The sequence below is a fragment of the Rattus norvegicus genome, chromosome 9 (genome assembly GCF_021556685.1).
Source record: "Rattus norvegicus strain SHRSP/BbbUtx chromosome 9, alternate assembly SHRSP_T2T, whole genome shotgun sequence".
NCBI classification, from domain to species: domain Eukaryota; kingdom Metazoa; phylum Chordata; class Mammalia; order Rodentia; family Muridae; genus Rattus; species Rattus norvegicus.
In genome coordinates this window covers 54,208,429-54,230,414 of record NC_141542.1, presented here as the reverse complement: position 1 = coordinate 54,230,414, position 21,986 = coordinate 54,208,429, and the positions used below count along the sequence as shown (strand labels likewise).

At 42.3% G+C, this 21,986-nt stretch overlaps 1 protein-coding gene across 4 annotated transcripts in view; it reads left to right on the top strand.

The window, feature by feature from the left end:
• Tmem131 (transmembrane protein 131) overlaps positions 1 to 21,986 on the top strand; it is a 146,192-nt gene that overhangs the window by 101,496 nt on the left and 22,710 nt on the right. For all 4 annotated transcript variants that reach the window (XM_087566045.1, XM_087566047.1, XM_087566046.1 and 1 more), the window contains 17 exons: positions 2,597 to 2,747; positions 2,844 to 2,900; positions 3,856 to 3,917; positions 7,245 to 7,353; positions 8,525 to 8,633; positions 9,295 to 9,448; positions 9,531 to 9,701; positions 11,358 to 11,468; positions 11,551 to 11,685; positions 12,073 to 12,177; positions 13,769 to 13,855; positions 17,228 to 17,380; positions 17,472 to 17,547; positions 17,648 to 17,765; positions 20,722 to 20,860; positions 20,977 to 21,086; positions 21,454 to 21,520. In XM_087566045.1, the coding sequence (XP_087422171.1) occupies positions 2,597 to 2,747; positions 2,844 to 2,900; positions 3,856 to 3,917; positions 7,245 to 7,353; positions 8,525 to 8,633; positions 9,295 to 9,448; positions 9,531 to 9,701; positions 11,358 to 11,468; positions 11,551 to 11,685; positions 12,073 to 12,177; positions 13,769 to 13,855; positions 17,228 to 17,380; positions 17,472 to 17,547; positions 17,648 to 17,765; positions 20,722 to 20,860; positions 20,977 to 21,086; positions 21,454 to 21,520 (1,914 nt within the window). The remainder of the gene's footprint in view (positions 1 to 2,596; positions 2,748 to 2,843; positions 2,901 to 3,855; positions 3,918 to 7,244; positions 7,354 to 8,524; positions 8,634 to 9,294; positions 9,449 to 9,530; positions 9,702 to 11,357; positions 11,469 to 11,550; positions 11,686 to 12,072; positions 12,178 to 13,768; positions 13,856 to 17,227; positions 17,381 to 17,471; positions 17,548 to 17,647; positions 17,766 to 20,721; positions 20,861 to 20,976; positions 21,087 to 21,453; positions 21,521 to 21,986) is intronic.

Below are 21,986 nucleotides of genomic sequence, written 5' to 3'. Positions count from 1 at the left end.
TCCAGTGTTCTCTTCTGCCTTCGTATACACCAGAGAAGCATGTGCGTGCACAGACGTGCAAGCAGGCAAGACACCCATACACATAAAGTAAAAGTACATAAGTCTTTTTAAATCAACCTAACACGTGTGTGTGTGTGTGTGTGTGTGTGTGTGTGTGTGTGTGTATACACAAAGTATAAACCTCTATCATATGATCCCAACAGTATTCAAGTCAATTTGAAATTGCTTGCTACCCATAATTACTTAAACTTGGTAGTGTATTCGAACATTTCAGTTCACCCTTAGATTCAACAGGGCTTAAAATAGAAGGAGAAAAGGTGTATTGTGTGATTTGATTTTAAAAGAAATAAAACTCACTCTGTATGCCATTGCTAAAAGAACCCTTTGAGAATCTTTTCATCTAGTATTTATTTTCAAAAATGGAAGTAGAAATGTGTAGCCTAGAAATCTGCTCTGAGAATGAACCACTGGGCTGGAGAGATCACTCAGCTGTTAGCATATTCTGCTTTTCCAGAGGGCCCAGTCCTCAGTACCCCCAAGAGGTGGCTTACACCTCCCGAGAGCTGATACCTCTGGCCTCAGTGGGTATGCGCGCTCATGTGCATTCACACAGACATGCCCACATACACAGTGAGGCACTGAGAAGCACAGCTTGTTTCAGATTATGGACTCCAGACTCCACAGCTCCTGCTGGGCTCTAAAGAAGTCACTTTATATCACATGCATCCTGTTACATACATTTATAGACATCCACTGCTGAGACATTTACATCCAGCTTAGAAACTTTGATACAACTACAATTCTCTGCTCATTTTTCTCTTTCCCAGGCTGTTGACCCACTGTGATTTTACAGATGGGGCTGTGAATTTATGTCTTTGATCTGGCTTCCTGTCATAGATGGTTTTCCTTGTGAAATTGATAGGCAATGCCTAGTAAGTGTCTAAAGGAATAGAAAAGGACCTGTAAATAGCTAAGAGCTATAACCAACCTGGCAGAGATCAGCATGACCTTTTAATAATAACCAGTAATGATTCCTCAGGTGAGGAACAGTCTGCATCCTCAGCCTAGTGCTGGGGGAGGCTGCGTATTTGACTTCACCAGGACTTTGGTCTGAGACACTGGGCAGTTGAAGCAGAGGTTTACTAAGCAAAGGCAGATGGGAGGAGGGGGCAGTCCCCACAGTGGAGGTAACCCAATCGTGTTGTAGGTTTTAAGTTTTGTGAATATTTATGAAGTAGGTGGCATATTTGTGGGATAAAATGGTCCTTTCCCTACCAAGTCATAGCACACTTAAATTAGATTTTCCTGCACCATAGATAATTCTTCCCACAATCGTTTAGAAAGTCCCCAAAAGGGGATGGAGGCCAACTACAATAAAGATGACTTTCTAACAGAAGCAGGGTCTTCTGAGGATGCAGACCTTCACTAGTGTGTGGGAAAAGTGCCCTGCACCTTAGGTTTTTGATGTAGTGAGAACACTATCTTCAGCCACAAGGAAGTTTAACTATGAAGAGTCTCTCGAACCATCAGGAGATACAGCAGGAAACACAGCTGCAACTCCTGTGGTTACCCCATAACCTGCTGCTCTGGTCTCATGGTTGATATATAGGTTTTATCATGAGCAGTGGAGCCAGGGCTTTACAAGAGGTAAACTGTAAAAGCCTCCACACCGGTCCTGTCTGTCTTCTGCCTGATGCCACCCTGCCCACTTCACTATGCATCAGAATGTCCCAGGGACTGAGACCACTTCCTAGAGTTGGAAAACACATCTGTGCTTTCCCCAGGAGGTTTCCAGTTTCCTGTTTTCTACTTTGAGACTACAGAGTTAAGAAAGTAGGGGTAGGTGAAGACCAATAAGTCCTAGAACATGAGGTTTTCCTAAAATAAACTAGAAGTGGTTTGCAAGAAAATTCCAGTGATTTTTTTTTCAGGCAGCCAAATAAATTCTAAAACCTGGAAAAGAATTTATATACTCACCCTGCTATGTTCCAATGAGTTGTTTCTAGTTTAGCATGTGTATAGTAGGTGTTTTCATTTAGAAGATTGAACGTTTATGGGTACGTGCATGTGTGTCTGTGTGTGTGTGCATGCGCGAGCACCAAGAGATTTACTAGGTGAAGTGTTAGGTTTTAAGTGGAAGAAATCAGAGTCTAAAGCCAACCTGGTTATCATCTGGAGAACACTATGCGCTTCTGGAAAATACTCCCTTCTGATAGGACATTTCCATTGGATAATTTCAGGACTGAATACACAACTAACATGTTATAAAAACAAAACAAAACAACTGATTTCCTAGACTAGTTAGGCTTTTAAGAGGTTTTTTCACCTTATAGATACTTTCAGACCATTGGCATTGGCTTGATTTACTTGTCTTGACACAGCATACATCACCCATGTTTTTGTATTATAACATTCCGAGACTGGAAGTTTTATGTGCTGCAGTCAGCAGAGCATATGTTTAATTGGTAGTGTACTATCCTTTCCTGGTGGGTGTATAAAATAATGCTGCACCTTGAGTCTGTGTCTCCTAATTGAGTAAGTGAGGTAGCTGTACAGCATCCCTGCAGCTTGCCACATGATAGTCTGTTTATCACAGGAGATCCCTCCATATGAAACCAAGGGAGTGATGAGAGCCAGCTTTTCCTCCAGAGATGCAGACAATCACACAGCCTTCATAAGGATAAAGACGAATGCGTCGGACAGCACCGAGTTCATCATTCTCCCAGTCGAGGTTGAAGTTACAACAGGTCAGTGGAGGGCTGAGTGAATGCAGGTTTGTTCTGTTTTCAGCACATGCTGTCCTGGCGAGAGAATGATCATTGTGCACGGTTCTTTTTTCCCAGCTCCTGGAATCTATTCCTCTACTGAAATGTTAGATTTTGGAACACTTCGAACACAAGGTAAAGTCACAAAAGCCTTTATGGGTCTGACTTACTTTTTTGTTGCTGTGAGGAGACACCCTTAGTTTGGGGGCAGGGGGAGTTGCTTAGAATTCTAAAGGTGAATCCATGAACGTGGTCACAGGGAGCATGGCAGCAGGCAGACAGACATGGTGCTGGCTCAGTAGCTGGGACCACACATGGTGTCTGCAAGTTGGAGGCGGGGGTGGGGAGGGACTGGGCCACAAAGACGACCGACAACAAAGCCACAACTCCTAATCCTTCTCAAAATAGTTCTACCTCTAGGGACCAAGCATTCAAATGGATGCGCCTGTGGGGCCATTCTCATTCAGACACCAAAAGGCCTAAAGTAATCCAATTGGGATGCAGTTCTGATGGCTCTACTTGTAATTTAGCTTTGAAAGTTATTTCTCAGTGGGTTGTGTGGTCTTGTAGAAAGTATTTCTGAGAAACCTGCCTCCTAGGTGAGAAAATAGGTTGAGATAACTTGAATCTTCAGGTAGAAAACTGAGGCAAAAAAGTTTCTTAATCCAGTTCCTCACATAATCAATTGTGGTGAATATCTTTTTCAGTAGTAAAATAAAGGAAGTTAAAGACATCTCAGAATTTTTTTTAAAGACAGTAATTATTCAGTTGCATTATAATGGCATAATTAAACAACCAAGCTAAGATTATTATTAAGAAAAAAGTACAAGGGGTTGGAGATTTAGCTCAGTGGTAGAGTGCTTGAGGCCCTGGGTTCGGTCCTCAGCTCCGGAAAAAAAAAAAAGAAAAAAGTACAAAATTTGAGATTGATTTGAACAATTTGTAATTAAGACTTGTCCAGGATTAAAGACCATATTTTTGAAATTAGATTTGCCTTTAATATGATAATTTGCATCGTATCTGATAAGGTAAAGATTCTAATTTGCTGTCAAGCAAACCTTTTAAAGAAACACTTCTTCTATTTCAACAGATCTACCAAAGGTTTTAAATCTTCATTTACTAAATTCAGGAACAAAGGATGTACCAATAACAGTAAGTTTTTTTGAGTTTTTGAGTGCTGCCTTGCGTGTGCGTGTGCGTGTGCGTGTGTGTGTGTGTGTGTGTGTGTGTGTGTGTGTGTGTATGTGTGTGTGGGTGTGGGTGTGGATGAGAGAGAGAGAGACTTAACAGGAAGTTACGTTCTTGCTCTGTTTTGAGGTGGCCTGTAGACTCTTGGTTCTTTGTGGGATGTGCTGTCTTGGTGCTCAGTTGGAGAGGTGGCAGCAGCATGACTTCTCACATTCACTGAAACTGAGTTTTCTGAGAACCAAGCTTTGTGTTGTGTTTTGCTTTCTGTTTATTTCAGCATTTCCTTCCCATGTTACAGCGGGATAGAGCCTGGCGTGTCTTAGGAGAAGTCCTTTTCCTCTAGTTAGGCAGTGCTGAGTGTTGACGTGTGTTCTGTTCATTTTTTTCCAAGAGCTCATTCTCTTTGTAAACCGTAGTCCTTCCCGGTGCCATGCAGGGAGCTCTAAATGTGTTCCTCACCTGGATGTAGACAGAAGGCCCACATTTGGGCCACTGTCTGTCAGGGAGCTCTGAGAAAGCAGCCCTCCTGACATCGTGAACACCACGTGCCTCAGATGTCTTCAGAGGCAGGTTTACACGAGCTTCTCCGTGGTAGTTGATGAGTAGGAACCATTTGTGTCAGCTTGATATTTGCTCTACTGAGATGAATTTATGCAGAAATCCAGTTGCTATGTAAAACAGGGTTTGTTTGTTTGTTTGCTTGCTTGCTTGTTTTTCGTCTTTTGCTTGCTGACATGCTTCTATGACTGCTCAATGTGTCTTGGAATGTTTTTTTTAACCAGGGTCTCACTGTATAGCTCTCGATGGCCTGTAACTGTGTAGACCAGGTGGCTTTGAACTCACAGAGCTCCCCCTAGCCTCCCACGTGCTGGGATTAAAGGCCTGCACCTGACAGCTGACTTAATTGCTGAGTGGTAGTCTGACCTGAGTGTCACGAGAAAAGACTAAACATACATTAAGAATAGACACAAGCTCTCTTTCCTGGCAGTCTTGCCATATCCCACTTCTTCATAGTCTTTGAGTGAGCAGTAGTTGGTAACTAAGACTAAAATGATTAGGATAGGCGATCATTTGTATTCTTTCTTATCTTAGGTTACCAGTGAACTTTAGGTATCTTATTCTGCTTTATTGTTTTGCTTCGTTGTTTTATTTTCCTTAGACAAGTGAGTTTTACCTGATGATTCAGGTTTATTTTTAATGAGTGTACAGTTCAGACTATTAGTGTAATGTGACTCACCAACTGTAAACTTGTTTACTATTAGTGTAGTATGTTTTGAGCTGATAGCTATGTTTGTAAATTTTTCCTCTGGTTTGGAAATGCTTAAAGTATTGTATTTGAAGTAAGAATCATTTTTTTTCAACATGTATTTTAAGTGTTTCCTGCTTACTACGACTATATCTCAGCAAAAACCAGGACTTGTTCTTTCCGGTACAGCTTTGCATAGGCTGCTACCCCACAGAGCATGCCACAGTGGTTCCTCATGAACTGTTTCAGCATATGAGCTTGTTCAGACCTGGCTGTGCTTCCATTGTTGCTGTCCCACACACAGTAGCCAGGGAAGGCAGTTGTTGTCTGTGAAAACCCTCTGAGGCCTCAGCTTACAAGGCCAACTCTCTAGCAAGCCACAAGCTCATACAATCTCTGAAGTCTGTAGCCAGATAATACTCTAGAAAATATCTAGTCTTGGGATGTTCTTACGGGTGGGGAAAGAGAACCTGAGTATGTGGGCAGCATACCCAGGCTCCCACTGCACCCCTGCTAGACTGCCATGTATCCTCTGCTATGTTCCCTTGCTAGTGGTAAAATAGTATATATAATAAAAGCAAAGGAAACTTCCTTCATTTGTAGCTTAGCTAGCAGTTCTTTATTTACTCTCAAAAATACACATCTTTGAGGGAATGAAGAGATCTGTATTTCAAATGGTTGCCAGTAACAGTAAGCTTATTGATAAGTAAGATATTGCTACAAGCAGATCATCTAGTTCCCAGCCCCAGTCTTCAGGGCACAGTAAGGCAGATGAGAATATCTAATGCTGGGAGAGAGAGCCAGAGCCAAGGCTTGAGAATTGCGACACATGCATCTGCGAGAGCCATCCTCAGGACCAGCACCGAGCCTGTGAGGACTTGCTCGCCGCCCAGGGCTAACGGCAGTGCATGGGAGAGGGAGCTTCCCTGGCAGGCCCTGAAATCACTAAAATCTCCTTAGTCCCCTGCCACAGCAGACACCACGCTGCAGGGCTAGAGTTTCTTTTCATATTCTTCTCACATTTATTGTGTCTTCAGGGATTCCCGTTTGATGCTCAGACTGGATAGGGTTCTCCTTTTAAGAGTCAGCCTAGAATGGGGAAGAATCGGTGCCTTGCCAGCCCTGTGAACAAGCGCGGGCTTCACACATGGAAGGTTGTCTTCTGTGGGAAATGACAGGTTTTGACGTCAAGTTCATACAGTCCAAATAATTTGATAATTAATTTAGAATTAGGGTTACTGTGCAATATGTGATTCCATGAAGACACTTTTGTGTACCAGGGTTTCAGACAGGGCCCTGTCCCAGGTCAGGTGGTCCCGGCTTCAGTCCAACATCACATTATACTCTGAGGCCCTCTTTATCAGAACAGTGTGGGTGCAATTGGTATCTTTGAAATTCAAATGATTTGTATCATTGAGGATAAAAAAAAAAAACTAGACCTTATAATGTGTTCATTTTTTAAATATACACTGAAAGGACACCATTTACTGAGGTGTTTTGTTTGTTTTGTTTTAACTTTAAGTTTGTATGGGTAGACCTGATTTCCTAAGTTGTAAGTGTCCGAGCCTCACTTCCGGGTTAAGTTCCTCCGTAGTTGGCCTCGGTGCCACCCTGCCCTTTCCTGCCCTTTGACAGCAGACCTTGTTCACACTGCCAGGCCTGGGGAAACAGCTGCAGAGGCCAAGTGGAGGTCACAGTGCCCTGAGTGTCCTCATCCTTCCTACTAGGGGACAGTTCCAGGGCACCTTTGTGTGTAAATTTCTTCAAGCCAGATGGGTCTTAAGGGCTGGTGTCCCCTTGTCTTACAAAGAAGGCATTCACGTAGAGAGTAAGACCTTTAGGTTTTCCATGTGTATGTTCGTCCTGAGGTCTCATACTTCACAATCTCACACACCATCACTTTGTTTCATAAGGTATTTTCGCAAAAGTCCAGTTTTGTCTTATTTCGTTTTACAGCTACTGTAGACATTATGCATTGATTTTTGAGTATGTTTTATTCTCCAGCTAAACTACTAGACTAAGATAAGTTTTTTTTTTCTTTGCAGAGTGTTCGACCAACACCACAAAATGATGCTATAACGGTGCATTTTAAACCTGTTACATTAAAAGCTTCTGAAAGTAAATATACCAAGGTTGCAAGCATTAGTTTTGATGGTAAATATTCATTTTTTCCTCCTAAAGTGGTTATTATTTTGATAAACTAGAAAGCATTTATGTTGATGCATTAATATAGAAATCCAGACTATTTTAACACTACTGCTTCAATTGATTTTCCCCTATAAAAAAATCATTAACTTACTTTATTAATTCATAAAGTATTACAGCTTCATAAACCTAAATCAGAATCTACAATCAAGAAACATTAGCAGATATATTAGGGCTGGAAATTTCTTTAATTTTGGAAAACTAGTCACAGCTATCATAATTTACCTTAATTTTGAAGTCATTGGTGGTTTTAATTAAGTGATAATATATTTAACTTTCAGAAGCACATTTTGGTTCACAGGCAAAAATATTCTTTTTGACGTTTTTATATGACTTTTTAAGCAGAGCAGACAGTCCTGTCTAAGGTAAAATAAGAGCCTTCATGCATGGTCAGATTAGCTACTGTTAGATGAGTGATGTGTATCATTTGCGCTATTTCATATCTACACATGCACGCATGCACACACACCACCCCCATGTGCCTTATTGAACTTGTTATCGCAAATTTTAAATTATGACATAACAGCTGCTTAATTAGATATGTAACTAAATAAGAACTGAAACCCTGAAGAGGGCCTGTTGTTTCTGTGGTCTTGATACCCTGGATACGCCTGTCTCATCTAAGCACTGAGAGATTAAGCTGAACCTCGTGTGCCGACAGCCACGTGTGCCGAGTCTACAGCTTACAGCCCAGCTCACCAGACGAGGGCAGTCTGCACAGTCCTCACAGGTGCACTGTACTGAGGTGAAGGTGTGTACTCTTTGGCACTGTAAAAGCTTTCCTTTTTAAAAGCAAAGCTCTGTTTGCATAAAGTCAGTCAGATTTACAAGCCGTAAAGTAAGCGGCTGCCTACAGGGCTCAGAGGGCAGGCCTCGCTGCCCCAAGGCTGCCAGCTTGTGTTCAGTCCCTGAAAAGCACATGGAGGAAGGAGGTGACACTCCCACAAGTTGTCCCTGTGTGTGCCAGGACCGCTCACCACACTCATGTGAATCGCACCGACACACAAGAAGTAAACGTAGTTTTTAAGTTTAAAACATACACACACACACACACACACACACACACACACACACACACACACACACACAAATACATGATCTTTTTAATGCTTCCTTGCAGCTTCAAGAGCAAAAAAGCCATCTCAGTTTTCTGGGAAAATAACTGTTAAAGCAAAGGAAAAGAGTTATTCTAAACTCGAAATCCCCTACCAAGCAGAAGTTTTAGATGGGTGAGTTTTGTCTTAAAAGAAACTTTGTAACTTTTTGTTTGTAATTTTTTGCTAACTGATAAAAGCTCACCTAACCTAATGGGTTATTGTGAAAAGAACAACCACAGCTGTAAAGGAAATCTTTCCGTGTCCTGTTTATTTCTGACTTTCTAAGGTGGAAAAAGAAAATGGAATATTATGGTTTGTGTTAGATTTAATAATTTAGTAATCAGCTTGTGTTTTTTAAATATTTAAATCATTTGAACCTTTTCTCAGTGTCATTCTGTTTGAGGTATGTCAGACTTGAGGCAAACTCTTCTGTTCTTCCTAAACTCCTAAGTACTTGTAGACTCCTGATGTTTAATGACCTCTGAGATGTAGCTCTTGTCTGTGTACCTGAAAGCACTGAGCCATGTACTGACTCACAGTCTGTAGGTGCAGGGTGTGGTGACCTCAGCAGCGCTAGCCTCCTGCTGCTGCGCCCTTGACTCCATCATGCTCTCTGTTTCATTTCAGTATTTCAGGAGCTAAATGCTGTCATGTGGTGAACAAAGTTCTAAACCTTAACCATTAAATGCTATCGTCTAACTCTGTGCTGTGGTCCTAAATGCTAAATGTATACTGAACTAAATAAGCACATGGAAATAAGGAGGGTTCATCCTGCTTTGTTTTCTTCCAATAGTTATTTGGGGTTTGATCATGCCGCCACGCTGTTTCACATCCAGGACAGTCCTGCCGACCCAGTGGAGAGGCCAATTTACCTGACTAACACTTTCAGTTTTGCGATCCTCATTCATGATGTGTTGTTACCAGAAGAAGCCAGAACGATGTTTCAGGTGTGTTGAACCCACCCCTGGATACTCTGCTGCTGTGGCAGCCAAGTGACACTAACCTGGCTTTTCTCTGCTTCGTTCCCAGGTGCACAACTTCAGCAAGCCAGTTCTGATTCTTCCGAATGAGTCGGGATACATTTTCACCCTGTTTTTTATGCCATCCACGTCATCCATGCACATAGACAACAACATTTTACTTGTTACCAATGCCTCTAAGTTTCATTTACCTGTGCGGGTATACACAGGCTTTTTAGATGTGAGTATGTCATCAAAGCCCTACCTCTCTGCTTCTGGATATTGTCAGGCAATTGGCTACACCCTTGTGCTTTATACATTGATCTGATTCCTTCCCAGTCAGTGCTTTCAGGATATACACACACACACACACACACACACACACACACACACACACACACACAATTCTAAAACTAAGGGTTGCTATCCTTCAGTGTCCAATGGGAATTGATTTTGGAATCTACTACAGATACCCAGATCTATGATTATTCCTAGCCTTTATGGAGGATGCTATAGTATCCATCGACAGACAGTGACATCCATGAATGTGGAACCTACAGATTGGGAAGGCCGACTGTCCATACTGTGTTTTGTTCTAATTTAGAAATTAGGATAAGTAGTAGTAAATGGAACACAGGTTAATCTATAATTAAACCATTCCTTTCACCTTTTGCCTTAAGGAAAGTACTTAGGCTTTTCTTTGGCATATGGAACTCCCTGGATTTACCGCCCTTGCTCCTTGGGACATTATAAAGCACAGTAAGGGTTGCTTAAATACAGGCACTGTGTGGCTACCAGTTTCCTTCTGAGACAGACCTATAGGATTGATGAGTGGGTCGCACAGACAGGACAGGATACACAGGAGGAAGGACCAATTCACACCCCTGGTGCCAGCACAGGCTTTGCTGACTGCTCAGAGGAGCAAACCACTGCAAAGTTAGGAATTATTTACTTCCGGACTTTCCCTTCAGTCTTGTCCCCCCATGATGTATTTAAGCCCTTTAATTCCAGTCTCTGTTCAGAACTCTTTCTATATTGCTTTCTCTTGGTTCACTTTTAAATTGTAATAACAGAGAGTCTAGAACAAAGATAAATGGAGAATAATGGGGCAGGGACACTATTAGGAAGAATAGTGGTGACAATGATCGGTTAAAGTTGGGAAACACCAGCACGAACCAGAGAAGAAGAAGAAGGAGAAGGAGAAGAAGGAGAAGAAGGAAGAAGAAGAAGAAGAAGAAGAAGAAGAAGAAGAAGAAGAAGAAGAAGAAGAAGAAGAAGAAGAAGAAGAAGAAGAAGAAGGAAGAAGAAGAAGAAGAAGAAGAAGAAGAAGAAGAAGAAGAAGAAGAAGAAGAAGAAGAAGAAGGAAGAAGAAGAAAGAAGAAGAAGAAAGAAGAAGAAGAAGAAAGAAGAAGAAGGCTGGATGGTAAAGATATACACTGGGGCAAGGAAAATAGACACAGCACAGAAGTAAGGTGTAGAGGTGTTCATGGCAGAGAAAACAAACCAGTGGGGAAATCGCAAAGCTTTGGTGACTGTGGCCCCTGAAAGACATTGGTTGAGTGACCGACCTGCCGGGGAGAACGGAAGGTTGGACAGGACCAGAACTTACACCAGCTAGGTTTGTGGACCTAAGGGCTCAGACCAGGCAAGGCACAGACTTCTGCCTGATGGCCACGCTCCCCAGCCTCTCCAAGCACTTCTGGGAAGTAGATGCGAGGAAATGACCTCTCTCCATCCCCGATTCCTCTGATTCCTTGTCCTTGTCTCAGTATGTCCGGCAGCTGTATATAGAGATGTAAGATAGAGAAACTTTAGCGTCTCCTAGTGGTCATTTTATTGAGTAACATTGCTAAACACGTGATCTGGTGTTTAATACAGTCTTTTTCTTCCTCTCTAGTACTTTGTATTGCCCCCCAAAATAGAAGAACGCTTCATAGATTTTGGAGTACTGAGTGCTACAGAAGCAAGTAGTATTTTATTTGCAATTATAAACAGCAATCCAATTGAGGTAAAGAAACTGTTTTTATTCTCAGTTACACTAAAGAGTTCATGTTCGTGTTGCAAGATCACTTTGTGTTTTCTCTTTGAAGCTGGCAATAAAAAGTTGGCATATCATAGGAGATGGCTTATCAATAGAACTTGTAGCTACAGAGAGAGGCAACAGAAGCACAGTGATCGCGAGCCTTCCTGAACTGGAGAAGTCCTCTCTGCCAGACCAATCCCCGGTGAGTGAGCCCTCTTGCTGCTTTGGATTGGGACGAGTGTTTGAGACCCGAGTGAAAAAGCAGTGCTGTGTGCCCGACTCGGCAGACACCTTGATGTGCTTTCCAGTAGCATGACTGCTGGACACTGCAGGGCCTCGTGGACACCGTCCAACTCCCATGCTCTCCGTTTATGATGAGGGCACAGAGGAATTGGAAGGATCTGCACCACACTGTCTTGAGAGAGTGTCTGTAGTGAGGCTCTGTGCATCAGGTGTGTAGACCTGATGCTATACACAGGGTCTACACATAGATCTGTGTGGGCACAGCTCACTACCAGAGTGCTCCTTCCCACTTCAGTAGGACCCTTGCCTGCACGGCTACTAAATGACACCATTTTTACCGTTTCAGGTAACATTAGCTTCAGGACACTTTGCAGTGTTCAGAGTCAAACTCACTGCCAAGAAGCTGGAAGGGGTCCACGATGGGGCCATCCAGATCACAACCGACTATGAGGTAAGTGCATCAGCGGGGCTCATGCCCGTGGGGTTTTTCTGAGACTTTCTGTTATTAATGGCTGTGCACATTGATAGGGCTTCTCAGTTTTTGTAGGAGCAGAGAACTACATTTATTTAAAGTATACCCCTTTCGTGCCTTTAATACTGACCTTTTCAGAGCCATTTCAGAATTACAAGTATTCATTGTCTCCCAGTTTTCTGCTAAAACTCCTCATATTTCCTAAGTAACAGTTTCAGGAAAGTGCCCTTAGCACACTGAGAATCACGCTGTTAAGCACGCCTACAGAAGATTACCGCACAGCAGGTCCTGACTGGATTTCTTGAGCTGCAGGTCTGACTCTGCACTCATGTTTCGCAGGATTCTGTGGAGTTTATATTATATTCACTAAGATCCTGATTGCATTTGGCAGATCTGATCTTTTTTCTTATTTTATACTTTCAATTCTTTTGATAAAGGGACTGGAACTCACTGTAGAGCCTGAACCAACCTTGAACTAGCAGACCTCCTACTTGAGCTTCCCAAGTGCTAGAATTACAGGTGTAGACTGCTTTCCTGTCTCAGACCTAAATACTTTTAATTTAACACTTACAGATCTTTGGGCGGTTGAGTACTTCTAAATTCAACAAGTTATCTTTGTCCTCCTGAGTGGTTTCAGCATACACAAATCCAGTGGCAAAATAAACAGAACTGGCTATTCAAATAATAAATGATTAGAGTATATCCAGTTACCTCCAAAAGTGAGGAATTCATACTTAACATTCGTATAGAAGTAAGTGCCTTTCAGAATTGAGACAGTTTGTTTTTTGTTTTTTGTTTTTTGTTTTTTTAATGGATGAAAATAAAAATTACACACAAGGGGCTGGAGACATGGTTCAGCAGTTAGGAGCACTGGCTGTGCTTTTAGAAGACCCAGGTTTAATTCCTAGCACCTACAAGGTGGCCCATAACTGTCTGGTTCCAGTTGCAGAGGATCTGGTGCCCCCTTCTGGTCGCTGCAAGCACCAAGCATGAGTGTGGTAGGTGGTCAGGCAAGGTATCCATGCATAGACAATTATAAAACATAAGATATTTTAAAACTAAACACAAATATTCCCTCATACACTGCATTCATGGCTCACTTGTGATGCTAATTAGGAATTCTAACTCCAGAATGTTCAACTTTTCTTTAAAACTTGGGTTGAAATCTATTTTTGTCTACCAAAACAATACTGAATTTTATGGCTGTAGAAACCCTGAATTTTTATAGATGTCATTTTATAAGTACGGCTTTCCTTTTTAATCTCTAGAGGACTTGTATTTTGAAAAGTTGTCTTTTTTCCTCCCCTGTGGTTTGGTCTTAACTAGTTTTAGCAGGTAAATGAGTAGTCACTGGAAATGCATTGTTTTCATTGTATAGAAACCTTGAGCAGACTAAAAAGCTCCCAGGGTGGTTTTAATACTGGTTTTGAGTTATTGCCAGTGTATGACACAGGATAAGCTTTGTTTTGTTTTGTTTTGTTTTTGACTCATAAAACAATGAAGTAATTGTCAGTAGCAAACATCCCAGACTTCTCCTGATGCACTGGTGGTCTGCCTCTTCCCTCCACAGATCCTGACCATTCCTGTGAAAGCTGTGGTCGCCGTGGGCTCGCTGACGTGCTTCCCCAAGCACATGGTTCTTCCCCCTTCCTTCCCTGTAAGACTCACACTTCTTGCTCATTGCTTTCTGCTGCTTATAGCACAAGTGGGAAAATTTCCTGCTTTGTCATTTACTGTAACAGGAAGCCCTGCGCCACGGGGTTCTTAAGGGAATGTAAAGTGGGGTGAGAAAGACCCTCCCTCAGGGAGATTTCCTATGCAGAGTGGAAACAGGCCCTTGATGTGTAAAGCAGAGGATGCCATTGCCCTGCAAAGTGAATGGGGCTGAGAGAGAAAGCATCTCACAGCCCCTAACTCCACAAAGCCCTTCCTGCTTCCAGCAAAGCCTCCACTGTTTGAAAGGGGGAAAATGGCCTCAGGAAATGCCATGTTCTCTGTAGTTACAGACATGCACTCGCACAGGCACACAGTGACCTTTTTTTAAAAAAACATATGAAACTGTTTAATTAGGTTAGCAATTAAGAAAACAGGTTTGTGAGGATGCATCCTGCTGTCAGAGAGAGAAGCAGCTGCACCAGGCACCGGGAGGGTGAGGGCTTTGACAGAGGGCCATTTTTAGAGTCCTTCTGTAGCTAGAGAGATGGCTGTGGAGAGAGGGCACTTACTGCAGAGCCCTCCTGTAGGACCCGATGGCTCACAGCTGTCCGTAGCTCCAGTTCCGGGGGATGCAGCGCCCTCTTCTGGCCTCTGAGATCTAGGCACACATACGGTGTACATAAGCAGACAAACATTCATATAAAATAAAAAGCAGGCACTCTCACCGCAGGAAAAGTTAATATCAAAACGATTCTCTATGCCATCTGAAAAAGTGCTAGAATCAAATTTTTTTTTCTGCTTGGTAAGAAATTGTCAAGGCAGGCATGAACAGACAGTTTAAAAATCATCTCCAAAAACTTTATAGCTGCTTAAAAAAGTCTTTATGCTAGGAAAAAAATCCACACAGGTTTTATTCAAAGGAAGAGTTCTCTTGATTTCAAGCAAAGCCCAACTGAATTGGATGTTTTCCTGCATAGAAATATAAATAAATATGTATTCACATAAGTAAATGCATAAATATACAAATCGTGGGATTTTACATATAAAACTGGATATATGCAATATAAGTATAAATCTTTCTATATGGAATCAGTATCTTTTTAGTTATCTTTTAAATCTAAATATGATTGCGATGTTTTCAGTTGATCTGGGTAGGTGGCTCTGCAGATAAAGGTGCTTGCCACCAAGGCTGACAACCTGAGTTTACCAGGACTCACATGAGGGAAGGAGAGAAGCAACTCGTGTGAGTTCTTCCCTGACCTGACACACACTGCATGGTGTGTGCTCACACTGGTGCCCGAGCCCACCACACACACACACACACAAGTAAATAATGTAATTTTTTTTAATTTTAAAGAATAAATAAAGTCTGTATATAAGTTACTAAGTAAAGGAAATACAAAAATCCAAATATTTCTTGACTGCTGTAGACAGTAGTAGTTTCATGTGTGATTCTAGAACATTCGCAACAATGATTCTCTTGTAGTTTGCAGGTAGTTTCTTACAGTTGATCTCCCTGGGGTGTTTCTGAGGTTCTCTAGGAAAAAAATGAGGCACCTTTTATCCCTAGTAACAGGATATTAGTAGGTGATATATGTGAGGGAGATGGTGGAAAGAGGGCATAGGCAAAAGATATTACACAGGGATCAACTCCTCGAGTGTCCTAATAAGGTCAACACATTGAGGCAACTGTGAGAAAGGCCTCAGCTGTACCTCAGAGTTTGAGCCTTGAGAGAAGAAATAGGAAAGGCCCTGGCTTTTTGAGGACGAGTCAGAATGCATTGGGCAAATGTAGGAATGTAGAAATGGAATCTTCTTGAGGTGGGGGCCTAGTGGGTCTGAGATGTGGACATCAGATTTAACAAAGCCTAAGTCAAGATTGTGCCCTTTTCAATATAAGATTTTAGTAAGTTCAGTGTATTTAAGTTTGGGCTATAATCAAACCTTTGCCTTCCTGTACTGCACTGTGTCCTGACTATATATTACACCCTGCTTTGTCATTCATACATAAGACCTCATTCTTCCTCACTCACCGTTAGTACACCCATCTCCTCACTTCCTCTTAGGGAGCAGTACGTCAGAAAACATTTCAAAAACTTAAGAGTTGCAAAAGGAATTTTATTATCTTTTGATCTTTGTCAGGCCAGGCGTTAGGATAGCTGTAGAAGCTAGACAGCTGCCGTGATGGTGCCGCAGCCACCGCTGTAACTCTCCTCCCTCCAGCCTCATGGCCACCCTCGGGATCTTACCAGGGAGAAGGACATCATTTATCTGTTTTCTGGGATCAAATATTAGAAAAACGTATTTCTCATTTGATAAAATTCTTCTAAGTACATAGGAATCACACGTACAAAAAAAAATATTCTGTATTCCATCAGAAAGTTTATGAAAGAAAGCTTGTAATGTGCTTCTTAAGGGTAACTTGAGCCTTTTTTAAATTCAAGATTTACTTATTTGATACCTTCTAGAAAAACGAAACTGGTACCTGGTTAGAACACTGAGAAAGACTTTAATCTGTGGGGCTGGGGAAATGGCTCAGCAGTTGAGAGGAGCTACGGCCTTTGTGGGGAGGATAGGTCCATTCCCAGCATGTTTTAGAATTCATTTATTTTGGGGCAGCCTTACCTTGGTGTTAACAGACTTGCTGCCATCTATAACTCCACTTCCTAACTCTGCTCACTCGGGCGCCAGGCATGCGGTAGTGCACGTTACATACGTGCAGCCAGAACATTCGTACACATATGTAAAGACAAGCACATCTTTTTAGGAAGAATCTAATTTGTATGCTGTCTTGTAAGATTCTTCTGTAACTTATATGGTGTGTGTTTTTACTTCTAATTACTATTTTCTGAGACAAGGGACAAGGGACTGTGCAGCTCTGTCCTCTGGCCTTGATCATCGATGTGCTGACAGTACAAGCATGGACCTCCATGCCAGCAGAGAGCCTACATTTAAAGAGATTTAATTTTCTCTATGGTGGCAAATATTACTGTTGTGTTTATAAAGAAAACATTTTCTTTTAAAGAATATGTTTCAGTCTTACTTGGTTAGATTTTAGAATTCATTTATTTTGGGGCAGCTTTACCTTGTTGTTTTAACAGACTTTACATTACAAACCAAGATGCCCCTTGTTATTTAAAGCGCCCTCTGTGCCTTCTTGGGTACTTAGTGTGTCAACACAAATTAATTTCCCGTTAATTCATTACAGTGCTTCTGTAACACGTACAATAGCAACAACGAAGAAGCCGTCCAGTGATCTCAGTTCTTCAGATTTGGTGTTTTCATTTGAATGAGGGGATGGATTTTTGGGTCAATTACAAATTTAAAAGGTGTCAATTGATGAAAATTCTGACCTTGTGTTTTCTTCTTTCAGGGGAAAATAGTCCATCAGAGCTTAAATGTTATGAATTCCTTCTCACAGAAGGTGAAGATCCAGCAAATAAGGTCTTTGTCAGAAGACGTTCGATTCTACTACAGACGATTACGGGGTAATAGGGAAGACTTGGAGCCAGGGAAAAAGTCGAAGGTTTGTTAAACTGGGAGTTCCTTGATGACAGTACTTCGTGACTGGCCATCTGTGCCTTTGGGACTCATGGTTGTTCTGTGATTCTTTATAGATTGCAAACATTTATTTTGATCCTGGGCTACAGTGTGGGGATCACTGCTATATTGGCTTGCCTTTCCTATCCAAATGTAAGTCTCGCCTAACCTTCACTCTCCTGTCTCAGAACTGTAGAACTCACTGGAAGGGTACTGGCAAGTGGCTTAGGCTGATATGTGCTTCCTCTTTTAGCTGAACCCAAAGTGCAACCCGGGGTGGCCATGCAGGAAGACTTGTGGGATGCCGACTGGGAGGCCCATCAGAGTTTGTTCAAAGCTTGGATGGGGATAAAGGAGAACGCAGGACATAGGTACGAGCTTCTGCTTTACTGCAGCATTAGCAGTGCAGCCCACCGGGCATCTCTGCCGTTACTACCTTATGAGCTTCACTGTCGTTTTATATTGGCTTGTGTTACTTTACAGTTATGATAATGTCGCATTGTCATTGTTAGTGTGCGTCGCTAAGAAATACACACTCCCATGTCCTCTTTTCTCCAGTGCATGAGGTCTACTTGAAATCATCTTTGTATATAGTGACTGCCATGTCCACCTTAGACACAGTGTTATGCATGAGAAGAGAGATCTGTCTGCCATTGGCCTCTCCACAAGGCAAGTTAGGCATACTCCCAACAGGAGACCAAATGTATTTGTTCCTTATGAAAAAACCACTCCCTTCTTCTTCAAGTGCTGGTCTGTTGCCAGGGGCAAACAGGGCCCCTTCAGTGGCCTCCCCACTGCATCTCTGGCCGGTGGAAGTGTGTTACGGGAAAGCCAGTGCTGTGTCTGGACTCACACACTCAGGTGTGGTGTTGGTGTCCCAGAAGCCTGGCCCTTTCACGCCCATTAGAAAAGAACGTTCCAGAAACAGGACACTGACGATTAATAAGTACTTGTCTCTTGGCTGACTCGATACATATTTGTCAAAGTTAAAACATCCTACTATAAGTGTATTAAGACATTTTACAGCATTGACTTTGGTTAGCATAGGAAGGATGGGTGTCACTGACATCTTCATGTGCACTTTATTCTTACTGTTCTTCTGCCTCTTCAATGGTCCCTTTCTTCCCTTAAAGGAATCCCCCGCCTTTTCCCCATAATGTATTTTCCATAATCCCTCTTCCCTTCCTCGTGACCTGTCCTGGTTCCCTCTCTTGGCTGTTTTAGATCGTGCAAGTATCTCTACAGTGTGTTGACTTAGCCACCTTAGCCCGTGTCCCCAGGATATAATAGTTCTACTGTTGGTTTTCAAGGACCTCCACGCTGATTTCCTTAAAACAAGTTTACGTGCCCACCTGCAGCAAGCACAGGTTCACCCCGCTCATCTTCACTAACGCTTGTTGTCGGGGTTGGTTAGTTAGGGGTGTGTGTGGGGGGGGGGGGGTCTGGGTGTGTGTATGTGTATGAGTGTGTGGGGGGGGGTGTGTGCTTCAACAATAGCCAACCCTCTGAATCTCAAAGCAGTTTTAATTTGCATTCCCATAACAGCTAAGGATGTTGAAGACTTCTTCAAAATATTTCTGGACATTGGTATTTCTTCTCTTGAGAACTGTCTGTTCAGCTCTGCCCATGAGTCCGTCTGTCCACTACATGGTTCAAACCACTGAGAATGCGAGTTTCTATATTGTGAAATTTTTCCTTAAAGGAAAGAAAGTTTTCCCGTTAAAAATGGTTCCTCTGAGTTCACAGAGATTGTAGTAACCTCGAGAAGAGCCCAGTGATTACAACTCTTCTTTGTTGCCTGTGTCTCCATAGTGGACCTTGGACAGTGTGGGCAGTCTCCAAGTACTAATGAATAACTAACTCATTAGTGCTGCCCCAGTGCAGCGAGGGAGCGTCTTCACCGGTGTCTTCCTTCCAACATGCTCCTCACCAATGCCACCGGCTCCCATCTGCCCTCTGCCTCCCTCTCTAGTTGATAATGAGTGTAACATTCTCCGTGTGCCTCACTTGTGTTACCTTGTTTGTATGCATGCATGTCAGTACCCCAGAACCGTAGTTTAGTAGTACTGGGTTTGCGTGTGCTTCGCTGGTTGGTCCCAGATAGCTTGGCATTTACAGATACGTTCCAGGTGCTGAACTCCTGCCTCTCGAATACTCACTAGTAGGGATCTGTTCACAAGGTCCTGAGCATGACTGTGATGACTCTTCTCGGTTTATTTCCTCTTGAACTGACATCTTCGTTGTGTGAGGATGTCACCTTGGCTTTATATCCAGAGGGAAACAGTGGATATATCAAGCAGCACCCCTCATCCGAGTGCCCTCTGAGGTGTCCACATTCTTCCCATATAAGCCATGGAAGAATCTTAAAACCCTTGAATAACTGTCCCAAATGTTAAGTGTCCATTATTGAATTAATACTTTTAAATATCTTTGAGGACTAAACTGTCAATGTAGTTCAGTGGTAGAGAGTTTGGTTAGCACACAGGCGTTTGGTTCAATCCCCAGGAAGCATTTCCACCAAGAAAAGCATTTTGAAGATGTGCATGCATTTCCTGTGCTACTGGAACTAAAGCTTGTTGTCCTTTACAGACTCCGAACAGAGCCATAGCACAGGCCATTCTAATGTTGGCAGCCCTCTGTGCCAATAGACACATGATATATCATTGAGAGATTAATAAAGCTATATGCCCAGTCATAAGTATGGCATCTCTGTCACCTCGTCTAAGACTCAAGGGACATCACCAAAGACATGTAAAGAACATAGACGCCAGGGAAGATGGAGGTAGTGTGAGCTACTTGTGGACCTGACAAAATCGTGTACTCTTAGCTCACGGCTGTGATCACCTGTACAAGATCTCCATAGGACCAGGTCCATCAGCACCCTATTGTGCAGTGGGGTGGGGCTCCATGAGGATTTATGTACAAATAATGGGTGATGTTGGGGGAGAGACATGTCTGCCAGTGAGGTAGCCCCTAGCAAAGTAGACAGACAAATGCCCACTCCTGCACTCCTGTAAACTACCCTAATGAGACTCATTGGCTTACAAAAAGAAAAGAAAGAAAATGGGGGCCAGGAAAAGACAGGGTAACAAAGAGTGAATATTGGAAGAAATTTATCAAATATATGTATATGTGTGTGTGTGTGTGTGTGTGTGTGTGTATGAATGAATGTAAAACTAATCTCATCATTGTGCAATAGTAACATTTTAAAGATTAAAAAAAATCTTGGTAAAATAGAATAAATAAGCATTTTTTTTTTCAGAAAAAAAATCTTAAGTGTCATTTCTTGTTTTGTTTTTTACACTGACATAGAAATTGTTTTTCTAGGTTGAATGCTATGTTCGAAGTAAATACAGATCTTCAAAAAAATATAATATCAAAAGTCAGTGCAGAGCTCTCCTGGCCGTCTGTCCTTAGCTCGCCCCGGCTGGTGAGGTTTCCACTCACCAACACAAATTGCTCCTCAGTAAGTATTCAAGGGGTGTGAGCGCGTGCTCAGAGATGCGTCCTACTTGGTTAGGAAGAAGATGCTGCAATTCCTCCATAGGGATCTCCACTAATGCGTCCTGGCTTTCCTTTAAGGAAGAAGAGATTAGCGTAGAAAACCCTGCAGATGTCCCTGTCTACGTGCAGTTCATACCCCTGGCTTTGTATTCCAACCCCTCCGTCTTTGCAGATAAGTTAGTGTCCAGGTAAGTGTTCCTTAGATGGTTGAAGGGTAAACTTAAGTCTGGCTTGGTGGCTGAAGTTGCCAGAGGTTTCCTGGGATTGGCTTGGTATTGAACTGATCATCAAGAAAAGTTTTCAATAGAATGTAAATGGGGAGCTTTCATTTAACAGATTTGTAAAGAGATAATAGACAAAGCAATTCCACTATTTCCTTTTTAAAAGTAAACAAGGTATTAATTATAACTAGTATCCTTTAGCCTTTTAAATAGTATTAATGTGGTTCCCAAGACCTGCTACAAGATAAATTTGCAAATAAAAGCCCAAGCTTGGTTATCCTCCACAGTCCTAGCTGTGATGTTTATGAAGATAAACATGCATTTTTCATTTTAGGTTTAACTTGAGTAAGGTGGCCAAGCTAGATTTGAGAACACTTGAATTCCAAGTCTACAGGAACAGTGTAAGTACAGCCTCCACATCATTTACTCTGCTAGAACCAGGGCTGGTGGGAAGGACACCTATGGGCTGCCCTTAAGCCCAGCTGAAGGCAGCTATTGCGGTCCAGGGATTGACTTGAGGGGTGGGGGGTACAGATACACAGGGCATGCTAGACAGTTCCTCTTTGTGGGCATTAACCTTATAGTCAGCAGTCAGCCTGTGACAACTCAGCATAGTACAACCTGGAAAGCCTGAGACTGTATATGAAGTATGCTAATGTGACATTTTATTTTTAAGTGTTAAAAGATTCAGCTGAATCATTTAACGTTCTTTCCATATGCTTCCTAATAAAATTGTAAAGACTGTGAATCTGACACCAATACCTGGCACTATTCCTACCTGGCACAGCTGTGCATGTGTGTGTGCATGTGTGCATACGTACATGCATTTACCTCAGTAGATAAGGTTAACTTTAAAAACATAGTAAG